Here is a 14,651-nt window from a genome sequence, read left to right as displayed (position 1 = left end):
ACCACAAATCAGAACTGCCCTGACCACAATATTGCTACACGCAAAGAGAAACCAAAGAAAATGGGAAGATGCTTTGTATGTTTAGGACATACCCATAGCAAAATTCTGTAAAGTCAAAGCTGTGTCATGTGGAAGCAGACATCACATTTCTGTGTGTACCGGTAAGAGGAGTGCGGTGCAACCCCCTACTGTTTCTGCAGATGCTGTTTCCTCAGTTATTCCCCATTCAGTGAAGATGAAACCAGATGCACAGAACACTGTTGCTACAAACGGCAAAGGCATGGGGTAGAAGGCCCATCGGGCAGGAAGATGGCTCGTTGCATACTAGATGGAGGCAGTCAGAAGCTTCATACATGAAAACCTTGAAGGGCTTGAAGCTACCAGTAATCAGACAAGAGGCACTCACTCTTCACACGTTTGGCTCCTCTGCTCCAGCAACGTCCCAACGCAACACAGTGAAAGTCATCTTGGAGAATGTCTGGGACAAACAGCAGAGAATAGAGAGAGGCAATTGAAACCCCACAAGTGTGCACAGCTGTGAAGGTTCCTGGTGAACAGATTCAACATGAGCTCAATAGAAAGGTACTGCAGCTCGCAGACTTTCCAGGAGATGACACTGATCCTGAACTCTCTGTCCTGATAGGAGCAGACTACGACTGGCAGATAGTATCAGGCAGAGTGGAGCGACTGACGGAGACGCTGGTTGCTTTAGAGCACCTTTGGATGGTCGGTGCAGGGACCCATGTCAAGTGTCACCGAGGCAACCTGCATGTTCGTCCCACTTGATGAAGACACACTAGTCTCCAAACAACTGCATGCATTCTGGGAGCTTGAGTCTCAGGGTATTATAAGCGAGAAAACCCAGAGGAAAACAACCACCTTCAAAGATGGGCGATACCACGTGTAGCTGCCATGGAAATGAGAAATGCCAGAACTCCAAGACAACTATAAAATCGCCAAGAAACGGTTTGAAGGTCTGAAGAAAAGACGTGACGTTGTACAGCAGATACAATGAAGTAGTAGAGGACATGGCCAAGGACAACGCATCAAGCGCAGACAACGTAAAATACTACTTATCTCACCATGCAGTACTCCGAGAAGATAAGGTGACGACAAAACAGAGTGGTGTTTGATGCCTCGTCCCATGAAGATGGCTGTCCATCCCTCAATGACTGTCTAAGTTCAGACTACATGAGATCGCATTCATGGCAGACATCAAGAAAGCTTTCCTGCAGATATCTCTAGCAGAGAGAGACAGACGTGTTGAGATTTCTATGGCTCACAGGCCCACCAAGGGGAGAAAATGAAGAGGAGCTGTGTGTGCTGAGGATGAAAAGTGGTATTTGGAGCTTCCCCAAGTGCATTCTTGCTGGAAACTACAATCAGGAAGCACCTGAAACAATATGAAACAGAACAACCAGAAGTTGTAGAGATACTGAGAGTCACTGTAGATGACTTCATTGCAAGTTCACGGAATGTTGAAGAGGCTTACCTTGTGACAACTGCAAAGTGAATGCTGTCGATTGCAGGCATGGACTTCTGCAAGTGGATGACCAATTCTCCTGAATTGAAAACAAAATGGGAGGAGAGTACAACAACTGACCACCTGTTGACGCTAGAAACACAAGGAGTAGTCACGAAGGTTTTAGGTTTAGTATGGAGACCGGAAACGGATGACTTTGTTTGACCTCAGGCCGCTACTGAGCATTCTAAAGCAAACGGAAAACACAAAGAGAAGTGTTCTGCAGTCGTCTGCACATATCTTCGACCCTCTTGGTTTTCTGACCCCCTTCACCCTCAGGATCAAGTGCATGTTCCAGGAAATGTGGGAGAGGGGACTCAGCTGGGATGAAGAATTACCACCTGATCTGACACGAGAATGGCAACAGTGGTGTTCAGAACTATCCCAGTTACACCAGCTCACCATACCAGGGTGGTACAGAACAGACATGCGGCCACAGAATAGCCACACCCAGAAACTACACGTGTTCTGTGATGCAAGTGAAAGGGCTTACAGTGCAGTAGCTTACTTGCAAGGTGAATCACAAGACAGGGAAACGAGTCTAGTCGCATCCAGGTCCAAGGTAGCCCCTCTCAAGAAAATGACGCTGCCACGCCTGGAGCTCATGGGAGCTGTGATTGGAGCGAGACTAGCAAACAACCTGATGACCACACTGAAAATGGAAGAAAAACAGATCAAAATGTGGACAGACTCGATGATCGTTCTGCATTGGTTTTGCAGCTCAGCTCAGAAATGGAAACAGTTTGTCGCGAACAGAGTGACGTAGATCCAGTCCTTGACCAATCCAGAGTCATGGTCACATATTGAAGGGGAAACTAATCCAGCCGACCTCCCTACAAGAGGACAAACCGTTCGAAACTTGACACAGAGCGAGCTATGGTGGAAGGGACCCAGAATTCTGACATCACCCAATCAGTCCGAGAAGACTGATGATAAGGTTCCAGAAGAGGGAAATACAGAACTCAAGTCCAGTTGCTAGGTTACTGTACAACTCGCAGCAAACAGCATAGACATCACTGAACCTGTGTTAGAGCTTGAAAGGTACAGCAAACTGAAGATTGTGTTGAAAGTCTAGTAGCTATTCTGCCCATGAGTTGCGTTCCCATGCAAAACTAGACAGATAGCTAACTAAGTCTTCAATAAAACTCCCATGGCGTGACTTTTCTTGAATGAATATATTGAAAACGTTTGTTGTGAAACTGCAAAATACAGAAAAGAATATACTTTAGTATTCAATTCACACCGACATACTGTAGCTGTACATTATACATTTGAAGTTGCATGAATACAAAGCACGTGCTAAGGTACCAGGCATCTGGCATGATGCCAAACCATATAGCTAATTGTTATTCATATGGTAATTGGCTAACTCCTTTCATTACTCTAATGTACAACCATCTATGTAGAATAACAAAGAATATTACACTAGAAAGTGTAACAAAACTACAGTATTGTATATTTTACAATTCGTTTGCATGACGCACGAGCAAAGTAATACAGCTAACAGCATACATGAAAGGCATTGCAATTTGTGAGTAAATGCAACCAACCAACATTGATATGTAAGCAACTCTATCAATAACAAGATTATCATCACTAGCTAAATGGTTGAATCGAACTTACAAACAAATATTTTCCCAGGCTGAAGCGTGACAAGAAATAACTACACTGGAAGACCTGCACCGTAGCGTTGTTTTTAGCTGCTTCTATGCGTGCGGACGAATTCTCTACTTCCTGTTTGCGTAGTCTTTCTAAGTACCAGAAAGCTCCACTAGGGGGCGAATAACACCATGGAACACAATGAAAATCCATTTTAACCATTGTAATAAAATAACCTTCTAACAGGATGGCAGCACAGTAGCCATATCTAGGAAAACCAAAGTTCCAAAGTCTGGGCCTAATATAGTGTATAAGAGGTCATACAATACATTTTGTAGCGATTCCTATGTTGATGTAAATATTTGTTGGTCTGTGGTGCCGCTGGACACATTTATGAAATTGCTTATTCCAATTACTAATAAGCATGCACCCATAAAGAAAATGACTAAAAACTGTTAAATCCCTGTGGATTGATGAGGAATTGAAAAATTGTATGGTTGAGGGATGAGGCAAAGGGAATGGAAAATAAGTGTGCCTGCACAACCGATTGGCAAAGGTATTGAAAATTGAGAAATCATGACTAAACAATAAAATAAACTATACTTTTCCAAGTATAACTGACCAAATTATGAAAGACAAGCGTTGTAATTTTGAATTCTGTAAAGTGAGTGTGGAAGAGGAACAAATGATTTTCTATCAATAATGACAGGACACCGGGGTCTGACAACTTGGATGTAAAATTACTGTGGATAATAACAGATGATATTGCCACTCCTATTTGCTATATTTTCAATTTAAGCCTACTAGAAAGTGTGTGCCCTCAGGCCTGGAGGGAAGCATAAGTCATTCCGCTACCTAAGAATACTAAAGCCCCCTTTACTGGCTCAAATAGCAGACCAATCAGCCTGTTACCAACCATTAGTAGACTTTTAGAAAAAATGGTTTGACCAGATACATTATTTTACAGTAAACAAACTTTCAGCTGCTTATAGGAAAGGACATTCAACAAGCACAGCTGTTACAGTTTGGCTGAGAAATTGATGATAAGATTGGGGGGGGGGGGGGGGGCTGTTCAATTTCAGTGTAGCTTTTGACATTATCGATCATAGTCTGCTTGTGAAGACTTTTTTGTTATGGCTTTACACCCCTGCTATATTGTGGATAAGGAGTTACCTGTCTAACAGAACACAGAGGGTGTACTTTAATGGAAGCCTTTCCAACATAATCCAGGTAGAATCAGGAATTCCCCAGGGCAGCTATCTAGGCCCCTTTTTTCTATCTTTACTAATGAGTTAAGCCAGTGTCTATGTATGCGGATGACTGAACACCTATACTCGTTAGCGACTGAAATGACTGCACCACTTAACAAAAAGCTGCAGTTTCAGAATAGGTGGCAAGGAATAAATTAGCCCTAAATATTTCTAAAACTAAAAGCATTGTATTTGGGACAAATCATTCACTTTAACCTCAACTAAATATTGTAATGAATGTGGAAATTGAGCACGTTGAGGTGACTAAACTACGTGGAGTAACCCTGGATTGTAAACTGTCATGGTCAAAACATGTTGATACAACAGTAGCTAAGATAGGGAGAAGTCTGTCCATAATAAAGCGCTGCTCTGCCTTAACAACACTAAACAAGGTAGGTCCTACAGACCCTAGTTTTGTCGCACCTGGTCTACTGTTCAGTCGTGTGGTCCAGTGCCACAAAGAGGGACTTAAGAAAATTGCAATTGGCTCAGAACAGGGCAACACGACTGGCCCTTAAATGTACACGGAGAGCTAACATTAATGATATGCTTGTCAATCTTTCCTGGCTCAGTGGTGGAGTGACTTCATCACTACTTGTTTTTGTAAGACGTGTTGAGAAGCTGAATACACCGAGCTGTCTGTTTTTAAACTACTAGCACACAGCTTGGACACCCACGCATACCCCACATGACATGCCACCAGAGGTTTCTTCACAATCCCAAAGTCCAGAACAGACTATGGGAGGCGCACAGTACTACATAGAGCCATGACTACATTGATCTCTATTCCACGTCAGGTAACTGATGCAAGCAGTAGAATCAGATAAAAATACAGCGGGAACTGTGAAGAGATGCACAGCTACTGACATATACAATGTAATATTGTGTTATGGATATGTGGTGTTCTATGATGTAATGTAAGTGTCTTAATGTGTTTGGACCCCAGGAAGAGTAGCTGCTTCCTTGGGACCAGATAATGGGGATCCCTAATCAAATACACAGTAGCTGTTCATTTCAGGAAAAAAATAAACAACAATTCTAACTACATTATGGAAGACGGTAGAAGCGAATGGCAATTCTCACTACTGTACTTACTGTCCTCCCCAGATGCACCAGCAGGGCATTCTGAAGACTGATGACCTGATCACGCGTTTCTTCCGGCTGTGCACAGAGATGTGTGTGGAGATCAGCTACCGCGCCCAGGCCGAGCAGCAGCACAATCCTGCAGCCAGCGCCGCCATCATCAGAGCCAAGTGCTACCACAACCTGGACGCCTTTGTTCGCCTCATCGCTCTGCTGGTCAAGCACTCTGGAGAGGCCACCAACACAGTCACCAAGATCAACCTGCTCAACAAGGTAAGAATTAGGAGGATGCTCATCATGGAGGCTGAATAATAAGCTTTCTGCTTTGTAAAGATCTCTCAAAGACAATCTTACATTTGAAGACCTCAAACTGCGATATCAACTAAATGTATTTTTTTTTTTATACATATCAGATTTAAGATAAGAAATGCTCTTGATGTCATGATTACTGGGCTCATCTAAATGCCCCTTGACTGGTCTCAGGTTCTAGGTATTGTGGTTGGAGTGCTGATCCAGGACCATGATGTAAGACAGACAGAGTTTCAGCAGTTGCCTTACCACCGCATCTTCATCATGCTGCTGCTCGAGCTCAATGCCCCCGAGCATGTGCTGGAGACCATCAACTTCCAGACCCTCACCGCCTTCTGGTAAATGCTGCCATGTCTGTTAGACAATATTGGTCACTGATTGTCAAGACATCTTAGTTTACTTTCCTCAACTCTGTATGATGTATAGTTTTTTCCCCTTATGTCCACAGCAACACTTTCCACATCCTGAGGCCTACCAAAGCCCCTGGCTTTGTCTATGCTTGGCTGGAGTTGATCTCTCACCGGATCTTCATCGCCAGGATGCTGGCACACACCCCACAGCAGAAGGCAAGGACAAGTCACTGACGTGTTAGTGCAATGTCTGGGTGGGTGTTTTTGCTGCTTAAAAGCAACCATTGATAACATTTTGTTTTCTCTTTTCTTAGGGTTGGCCCATGTATGCCCAGCTGCTCATTGATCTTTTCAAATACCTGGCGCCCTTCCTGAGGAATGTTGAGCTCAACAAACCTATGCAAATCCTCTACAAGGTATGTAAACTGCTCTAAATGTTGTTGTTTTTTCCCCTTGAAATGACTATTAACCTGACTGACTGGATTTTTCTCCTGTCCTCAGGGTACCCTGCGTGTCCTGCTTGTCCTGCTGCATGACTTCCCAGAGTTCCTGTGTGACTACCACTACGGCTTCTGTGACGTCATCCCGCCCAACTGCATCCAGCTCCGCAACCTGATCCTGAGTGCCTTCCCACGCAATATGAGACTTCCAGACCCCTTCACTCCCAATCTGAAGGTACAGCTGAATGACAGACCCTAAATACCTTGTTACACTGGAAATGGTCTTCTGTAACTCTTAAGGTTTAGTCAATCTTTTTTTAAACTTTTTCGTTACTAGGTTGACATGCTCAGCGAGATCAACATTGCTCCGCGCATCCTCACTAACTTCACCGGAGTGATGCCCTCTCAGTTCAAGAAGGATCTGGATTCGTACCTGAAGACGCGTTCCCCTGTCACCTTCCTCTCTGAGCTCCGCAGCAATCTGCAGGTAGGGGGCGCCACTCTGGGTCCCTGGAAGTATTTGCAGCACAACGACACATCTTTAGACCAGGTTAAGTTTTGACTCTGAGCGAATGTTCAAATGTGGATTTTTGTCATGCGTTGTTTCTGAAGTGTCATCGTACATGGGTGTTTCATTGCGTGTCTGAAGATCTAAGCAATGCAAACAAATCTAGTGTCCTTCCATTGCGTAGTGTTGGTTTTACATTTTTGTTCTCCTTTTTACCGAACAACCCTCTTCTAGGTGTCAAATGAGCCAGGCAATCGTTACAACATCCAGCTGATCAATGCACTGGTGCTGTATGTGGGGACCCAGGCCATCGCACACATCCACAACAAGGGCAGCACTCCCTCCATGAGCACCATCACTCACTCAGCCCACATGGACATCTTCCAGAACCTGGCTGTGGACCTGGACACTGAGGGTAAGAGACACACATGCGAAAGCATACTTTTTAAACGTTTTTTTGTATACAGTGGTATTCTCTCATTCCTTTGTTCCCAGGACGCTATCTCTTCCTGAATGCGATTGCTAATCAGCTGCGCTACCCAAACAGCCACACCCATTACTTCAGCTGCACCATGCTCTATCTGTTTGCTGAGGCCAACACAGAGGCAATCCAGGAGCAGATCACCAGGTAAATGTTGTTCTCTACAAAAAGTTAATGCATATGAAAACCAGGCATTGCAGAACTACCTGCATTTCATGGATCCGTTTCCTTTCCAAGTGTATTTCGTTAAGTAGCCTTTGCTCCTGTCTGCAGGGTTCTTCTGGAGAGGCTGATTGTGAACAGGCCTCACCCCTGGGGACTGCTCATCACGTTCATCGAGCTCATCAAGAACCCTGCCTTCAAGTTCTGGAGCCACGACTTTGTGCACTGTGCCCCGGAGATCGAAAAGTATGTGCTCATTCACTCTCTACCAGAGTTGGCTTCTCACTCAGCTGAGATGACTTCACCTGCAGAGTAGTAGCTGGAGGATAACCAGTTAGCAGCACGTTGTGTTCATGCTCTGCTTTATTCAACAAAGAAATATCATTCTAAGATAAGCTGCAATGGAAGGACTTGGATTAAACGCCCTCCGCTGTCTTCTCTCTCTCAGGTTGTTCCAGTCAGTGGCTCAGTGCTGCATGGGGCAAAAGCAGGCTCAGCAGGTGATGGAGGGCACTGGTGCCAGTTAGTCAGCCAGTCTGCAGGAGAGATGCTAGGGCCAAACCCTCCATCCCTGGACCCACCCCACAGCTGCACCCCCCCCTCCCTCCCCCCTCCTACATTACTGTTAGCACTGGATGAACTGGAAACACTGATTTGAAGTTTAAGGACTGCTGCTCATGGATCTAAGTTTTTTTTTTTTTTGCCTGGATATGGAGAAGTTAATGCTGTTAATGCTGTTTAATATAATTTTGATGTAAATATTAAAAGGGAGAGAGCTACATGTCTGAAAGGAGTGTCCAACAAATGATCTAACGTGTACAGACGCACACATTCACTCACTACCAAAGCCCTGTTTTGTCTCCCTTCTACATATTTCTTGACTGATTCATTTGCGTTGAGGCTTAATGGATAGTGGATTTAAAAAAAGCAGCCTGATTTTTGATTTGAGTGGGAAGAAAGGCAGTGCACTAGATTCTCCTGGGTTCACTCCTTTATCTGCTTGGGGTGTGGTGGGGGTCAATGGTGTTTCCATTTTAAAGTGGGTTAGGTTCTCCCCGGCACTTGGGAAATTTGAGATGACTAATTGAACCTTAAAATTTGTACAAAGATCCAAATTGTGGACCAATACAGCCCATTTTGTAAGGATTTTGAATGTTTTGTAAATGTATTGGTCCGTGTGTGTTTTGTAGTCCTTTAGTTCTTGCTACTTATTTCCTGTATGTATGCATACTGTAGTTAACTCATTAAACAATTCAACTGCATTTGTTTCTCTCAGTGATAACAAATGGAGACTGCTGTTTGTTTTATTATGCAAAACATGATAGCAGTGTACATTACGATATGTTTAACAAGCAGTTCACTCGACAGCTGCGGCCACCTAAGGTCCATTGCCGGTTTGGGTAACTTATAGTGACCCATGAAGGACCTTGTATGGCGCAGTACTTCCAACAGTCTCAAAGAAGCCATTGCTCATCAGTCACATACAAATTCACAAGGATATACAGGTAAATCAGTTTTCCAAATATGTTCAGTTACAATAGGCCGAAAGCTGGCCACTGGCTCTAACCCTTTGGGCTTGTTTTGAGTGGAGGTCATAACAAATCAGGGAGTGCTTTGGGATGGATTTTGTGGTAACTTATGGTTTGGTGAGCTCCAGAAGCTGATGCAGGATAGTCTTCTGTCCGTAGCGGACCTGCAGTGCTCTCCTCTGCCGGCTGCTCAGTTTAACATAGCCATCTTTATCCTCCAGCAGCACCTTGTCTTTCAGCATGTCCTCCCCATAAGAGTCCAGTGTGAAGCGGGCTGCAGCGTGCACCAGACGCCTCCAGAGAGGGAGCAGACTAGGCAGGCCCTCGTTGGAGAGTGCCTGCAACATTTTCTCCTCGTCATCATCTGCCTCCTCCCAGCCTTCGTTCTCTCTGAAGTCCTCAAACTCCTCTACTGACATGCACAGGATCTAGGGAGAGGCAAACAGCAATGTATACTGGTTCGAGCCCTGATATATCAAACCATATAACCAGCTTATAATTGTGCTACGGGTCGCGTCGTGACTAAGAACAGCCGTGGTATATTTGCCATATACCCCCCCATTGCTTAAATATACAACTATGAGCTCTTAATATGGTTACCTTGAGTGTTGTGTACATCTCTGTGTCAGTGAGGGACCCTGACTTTCCGAAGATAAACACTCCCTTGTCTCCAACCATCTCCATCTCACACAAAAGACTCCACTTCTCCACAAGGAGGCGCTGTTCAGCTTCAGACCGAGTCACTGAGATGTGGATGAAGAAGATGGAACAGATGTGAATTTGTCAAAGTGAAACCATAAGGATAATTTAGAACTGTGTTCTCTAATTTGGGTTGATTCCGTTTGTGTAGTGTATTAATGACAAAATGTGAGGCAGTTGTCTACCCCTAGTCAGCATGTCTGATCAGTAATCACCTTGCACAGCTGCTTTGTATACATTGGACATGGGTATGTCTGCCGTGTCGTTGCTATTGCTTTGATATGGCTCAGCAAAGCCATACATGTGTAGGAGCTGCCAGTTGGCCATCTGACCATATGTGTTGAACACTTCCTCTCCTTTCCGGATACTTCGCACTGACACCATCTTCAAACACTCCTGTGAATGCAGAGAGAAAAAGGACATCATATTCTTGCTATACACCCACTATATAGGATTAGTGAACAGAATGTCAACTGTAGGGGGGTTTTACTCACGGGTGTGTATTCCAGATTGGCGTTGTGATTTGACACATGGTTCAACATGTCCGCAATGGGCACCATCATGGGAGGATTGGGGTCCTTCTCATCCTCATCCTCCTCATCCAGGGGCTCCTGGAAACTGCAGAGGAAATGAGAAATAGAGTATGGGATTGTATTCAGAGCCAAACAGCAAACTGATCAGCAGCACTACAAAAGCATCAACTCCAGCCGTTCCATCAAAATGGACAACATACTGAAGGACAAATCCATGACAAGGAAATCACCTCCAAAGCTTGATGGACCATGAAGCTGGACACAAGTAATGAAGGAGAATGCTGTTTAAACAGCCATGAAGTTTTTCCTTATAGTACTGTATAGTAAGACACTGGTCTCACCTGGGGTGTAGCCTCTGCCGAGTCCCCAACAACCGGATGTTCCGGTTTTCAGGGGAAATGGAAAAGAGGCTGTGATGAGTCACGCGACTTCCACTTTTGGATGTTAACACTCCATCTTAACTCCTCCACATTTACTGAATTGGTTGAACAGTGCAGAAGAAAACCTGACAGTTTTTTTCTTCTCATCAAGAACAGTATGTAGGGGACCTAGTTTTGGGTGTTTCTTTTACACCTGCTATGTTAGGTTACCTGGGGTGTGGTGTGTATAAATCATCCAATCACACAAGAGGGGTGTGGTGTGTGGAAATCATCACCCAATCACAGGAGTGGCTTTTGAAGGAATATTATGGAGAATCTGGGTTGAATGTATGCTGCCAGAAACAAACCTGGTTCTCCCAAAACACATCAGCAAAGTTTTAAGTTGCTGCTCCTTAGCTTGGTTATCCAGTTACACTTCAGCTTTCAGTGATTTGTGTATAATTAATAATACAAATATGGGCTTAAATTGTAAATACTAAGATATTGATTTATACATAGAAGTACTGTCAACTTTTGTAACTGTTAAATTATGCACCTTAGAAGTGTAACCGATTGCTTTGCAGTAGTGGTCTTCACGGGTCCAACAATTTTCTTACTTTTATTTATTATTATTATTGTAGGCATATTTAAAAAATCTAAGCCAGTTCTTTATATATGCAAAAAGTATTGTTTCATTTTGTTGATACATTTAAAAAATTGTGTTTGAACTGTCTTTTTAATTTTGTTCTATGTATTAGTTGAAGATTGGTTAAAAAATAGGCCTGTTGTAAAATAAATAGCATTAGCCTATTGCTGTAATTCGTTGGGTAGGTCTGCGGTAGGCACTCGCTTTGTTGGTAATTTCAGCAAGCTAGGCCTAGCCTGTTCAAAACTTTTGTTTAGGTTTGAACCAATTCTCTAAATAGGATATGCAACACGTGTTTTGTTTAATTCTGATGAGACATTTTCTTTGGCCAAATTAAGTTAATGTGTTGGCCGCAATATAATTACCTGCAGGCCTACTTGCACTCAAACCATGAAAAGGAAAAACCAAAAGAGTGCAAGATGCAATATAATAACCTGTTCATATTTTCTCAATAACATGACTCAGGCCTACTTTTGATATTACCCTAATAAAGTTACGAAATGTTTGTGAAGGTTTAGTGTGTTATGGCTATTATTAGGCTTAGCTATGAAGGCAGTACACATCAGCGTTCCAACTGACTCCTGAACTTGAGAAAAAAATATTCTGATAAAGTAACAAATTTGCCCCCTTTACAACTATATCTCTATAGCGGTAATTAACTATCTGACAAGCATAAAGAAATGCATGTCGATGTCGGGAACATGGCGCTGGCACATCTCTATCTTGGTCTCTCTAGCGCTAGCTTTCTCTTGCTTTATATTTTAAATATTAATATCGTACAGTGGCGCTTAGGCCTATATAAATACAATGCCTTGATGTATTTAGCACTCAAATCTCTGACAGCTGAACATTGAGGTGGACAAATATAAAGTAAAGTCAAAAACAATAGGATATAACATTTTGAATATGCTACACCAATGACTTTTGTATATTTTTTTTTATTGGGTTATAGGCAGTTAAGGACACATAACTGTGGGTCATTTGGCCAATATTGCTCATTTATTGATGGCGCTGGTAGCAGCCGGTCAGGGGTTTCTTTCTCGCTCTTTCTTCTCTCGGATCCGAAACGGCGCGGTCTGTTTGGATCTGTTTTTCCACTGGCCTTTTCGGAACTGGTCTGACTGTTCTCAGGTCCATTCGGAACAGGTTTTGGTTTTAAAATGTTTTAATTTATGCATATCTGGTCAGGTGGGAAAGCCACGGATCCAGTTCGGAACAGGTCTAACTTTTTGAACCCATGAAGACCTATGCAATATGTTCCAAAGGTGCAAGCAGCTTAGTAGAAAGCCTGTCACCCCACTCCTCCTCATGCTTTCCTTGGTGCCTGAGCCATACAACCTCACCTGTAAGCCATGACAAAAGCCACCAGGCTTCTGTAGAGGTCCAGTGTATGTCTCTCTGGGTCCCACAGGTCAGGGTGTAACGTAATGAAAGGTAGGACGATGTCTTTGTACTCTTTCTGGATGTTGGTGAGGTCAGTGTCCACCGCCTCTGGGATCCCTGTCCCCTTCAGGAGTCTGTCCCGCTCATCCTTTGACCTACAAATCACATCCACAAAATACAACTCAGAATACTCAAATGCAACAGTTTACTCAACTCAAGAATATTAGAAAATACTGTATGTGTTTGCCCTTACCAGAACATGGGGTGATCCAGAGCTGTGAAGTCAGACCAGAGGGATAGGTAAGGCCTCCAGTGGGACTGGGGAGATGTGTACTCATACATCAGTGCCAGGAGGAGGGGCACCCATCCAGACGTGTTCTCCAGAGATGCTTTACCTAGGGAGGAACAGATGTTTTCTTTGGGGGCCTCCGACAAGAGGTGTGTATGTGTGTGTGTGTGTGTGTGTGTGTTGCAGTCTCACCCTCCTCCAGCACAGCCAGGACCTTGGTGGTGCCTTGGTGCAGAAGAGCCATTCTGGGTATAGTAAAGAGCAACTCCCCTTCATCTATGTCCTCCTTAGCCAGCATGCCATACTCTGCCACTGTGCCCTCCTTGCTGATGTACACCTTGGAGAATGAACACAACTGAATGACCATTAACACAGAACCCATAGCAATCGTCTGGTGAGTTCTACCCCCAATACTCCTGTAGGTATGTGAAATACATGGCATTTTACAAATTGCAGACAATGTCTTTGTACGCTTTCTGATTACCTTGTTGTTGAGTTTCAGCCCCACTCCTTCACACCACTGCAGGAAGCTCTGGAGAGGGTCGCTGCCCTCTGTCTACACAGGAAACAAGGATCATCACACCATCGACCACGACTCCCATGACCAAACAATAATCAATGATGCAGACCGGTAAGATTAAACATATTGACACGTGCAAAAAAACACTACTATCAAATATTCTTATTCACCTAGCTTGCTAGTTATTCTTACGGGTTGGTAACTTTCAAGCTAGCTAGCATTCATAACTTGAAATCGTGAACCCAAGAGCTAGCTAGCTAGCTAGTCGCATCACTAACAACAACGCCTTTTCCAACATAGCTGACAAGTATGTAGCTTAGCAAAATAAACCATATCTCTACCTTGAGTCTTTTAGCATCGGTTGCCATGCTGTGCAAGAAACTGTGCTGTTGGACAACTCAAATATTAGTGTAATTCACGAATAATTTAATACAAAGTAGATTCCAGAAAGCTTACGCTATTGGCATGTGTTCATTTCCGTAAACCACGTGTGTCGCATCTTTGACGTCATGTCGCAGTACTACATGGTCATGTCAAAACATAATAAAATATTTATTTTAATTGTTAAAGTTTCTTTCGGCATGGTTGGTCATTGTGATTACATTTTCATTTCCCCCCTTAATTTTCAAAAAAATTCTGGCTGTGTTTATTATTGAAAAATATAGCCTAATTTATTATGTAGCCTACTTATTATATGTAGCCTACTTATTATTTTCTCTCTAATTATGCTCTTGTAGTCTATAATTATGCTCTTATAGACCTACTTGGGATTTCTTATTTAAATTAATGATCTCAGTAACCATAATGACTCAGTAAATAGCATGGATGGTGGGAGGGAAGTCAGACTTTATTAACTTTATTACTTTATTAAAATGTCAACAAACAAAAACCCTTGTGTGTTAAACATACACCACAAAACAAAACTTTTCATCCAAATACAAGGCTGTCTGTGTGTGAATACTGCATAGCCTACTAGATGGGCTATATTG

General features: G+C 43.3%; 2 protein-coding genes across 22 annotated transcripts in view; one reads left to right on the top strand and one right to left on the bottom strand.

Annotated features, from left to right (window-relative positions):
* Positions 1-8,966, top strand: part of LOC139584447 (CCR4-NOT transcription complex subunit 1-like) — a 37,864-nt gene extending 28,898 nt beyond the window's left edge. For 10 of the 20 annotated variants that reach the window (XM_071416317.1, XM_071416316.1, XM_071416315.1 and 7 more), the window contains exons 39-48: positions 5,479-5,727; positions 5,938-6,101; positions 6,212-6,329; positions 6,428-6,529; positions 6,615-6,788; positions 6,891-7,040; positions 7,296-7,476; positions 7,557-7,689; positions 7,816-7,950; positions 8,153-8,966. In XM_071416317.1, coding sequence (XP_071272418.1) covers positions 5,479-5,727; positions 5,938-6,101; positions 6,212-6,329; positions 6,428-6,529; positions 6,615-6,788; positions 6,891-7,040; positions 7,296-7,476; positions 7,557-7,689; positions 7,816-7,950; positions 8,153-8,231 — 1,485 coding nt within the window. In that variant the 3' untranslated portion in view covers positions 8,232-8,966. Of the gene's footprint in view, positions 1-5,478; positions 5,728-5,937; positions 6,102-6,211; positions 6,330-6,427; positions 6,530-6,614; positions 6,789-6,890; positions 7,104-7,295; positions 7,477-7,556; positions 7,690-7,815; positions 7,951-8,152 lie in introns of all 20 variants that reach the window. The other 10 variants (XM_071416303.1, XM_071416299.1, XM_071416300.1 and 7 more) reach the window with 1 other exon arrangement.
* Positions 8,967-8,994: 28 nt separating this feature from the next.
* On the bottom strand, positions 8,995-14,194 carry setd6 (SET domain containing 6, protein lysine methyltransferase). 2 transcript variants are annotated; one of them, XM_071416319.1, is made up of 9 exons: positions 14,004-14,194; positions 13,627-13,698; positions 13,335-13,479; positions 13,107-13,248; positions 12,814-13,008; positions 10,427-10,550; positions 10,148-10,328; positions 9,834-9,976; positions 8,995-9,661 (listed from the first exon to the last, which is right to left on the bottom strand). In XM_071416319.1, the coding sequence occupies exons 1-9, from the start codon at positions 14,028-14,030 to the stop codon at positions 9,341-9,343; spliced, it is 1,350 nt and encodes a 449-aa protein (XP_071272420.1). In that variant the 5' UTR covers positions 14,031-14,194; the 3' UTR covers positions 8,995-9,340. The 2 variants fall into 2 exon arrangements, with proteins under 2 accessions (XP_071272420.1, XP_071272421.1); XM_071416320.1 differs by having other exon boundaries at positions 14,119-14,137.
* Positions 14,195-14,651: the final 457 nt, after the last annotated feature.

Source organism: Salvelinus alpinus, chromosome 9, assembly GCF_045679555.1.
Source record: "Salvelinus alpinus chromosome 9, SLU_Salpinus.1, whole genome shotgun sequence".
Lineage (NCBI taxonomy): Eukaryota > Metazoa > Chordata > Actinopteri > Salmoniformes > Salmonidae > Salvelinus > Salvelinus alpinus.
This window is presented reverse-complemented; position numbering and strand designations above follow the sequence as displayed.

What these genes read in the sequence shown, in the direction of transcription:
- setd6 (XM_071416319.1), bottom strand. Translation starts at nt 14,030, where the DNA reads ATGGCAACCGATGCTAAAAGACTCAAG. An exon ending in CCTGGCTGTGCTGGAGGAGG is followed by an intron (nt 13,249 to 13,334) that starts GTGAGACTGCAA and finishes GTTCCTCCCTAG; the next exon opens with GTAAAGCATCTCTGGAGAAC. An exon ending in ATACAAAGCAGCTGTGCAAG is followed by an intron (nt 9,977 to 10,147) that starts GTGATTACTGAT and finishes TCCACATCTCAG; the next exon opens with TGACTCGGTCTGAAGCTGAA.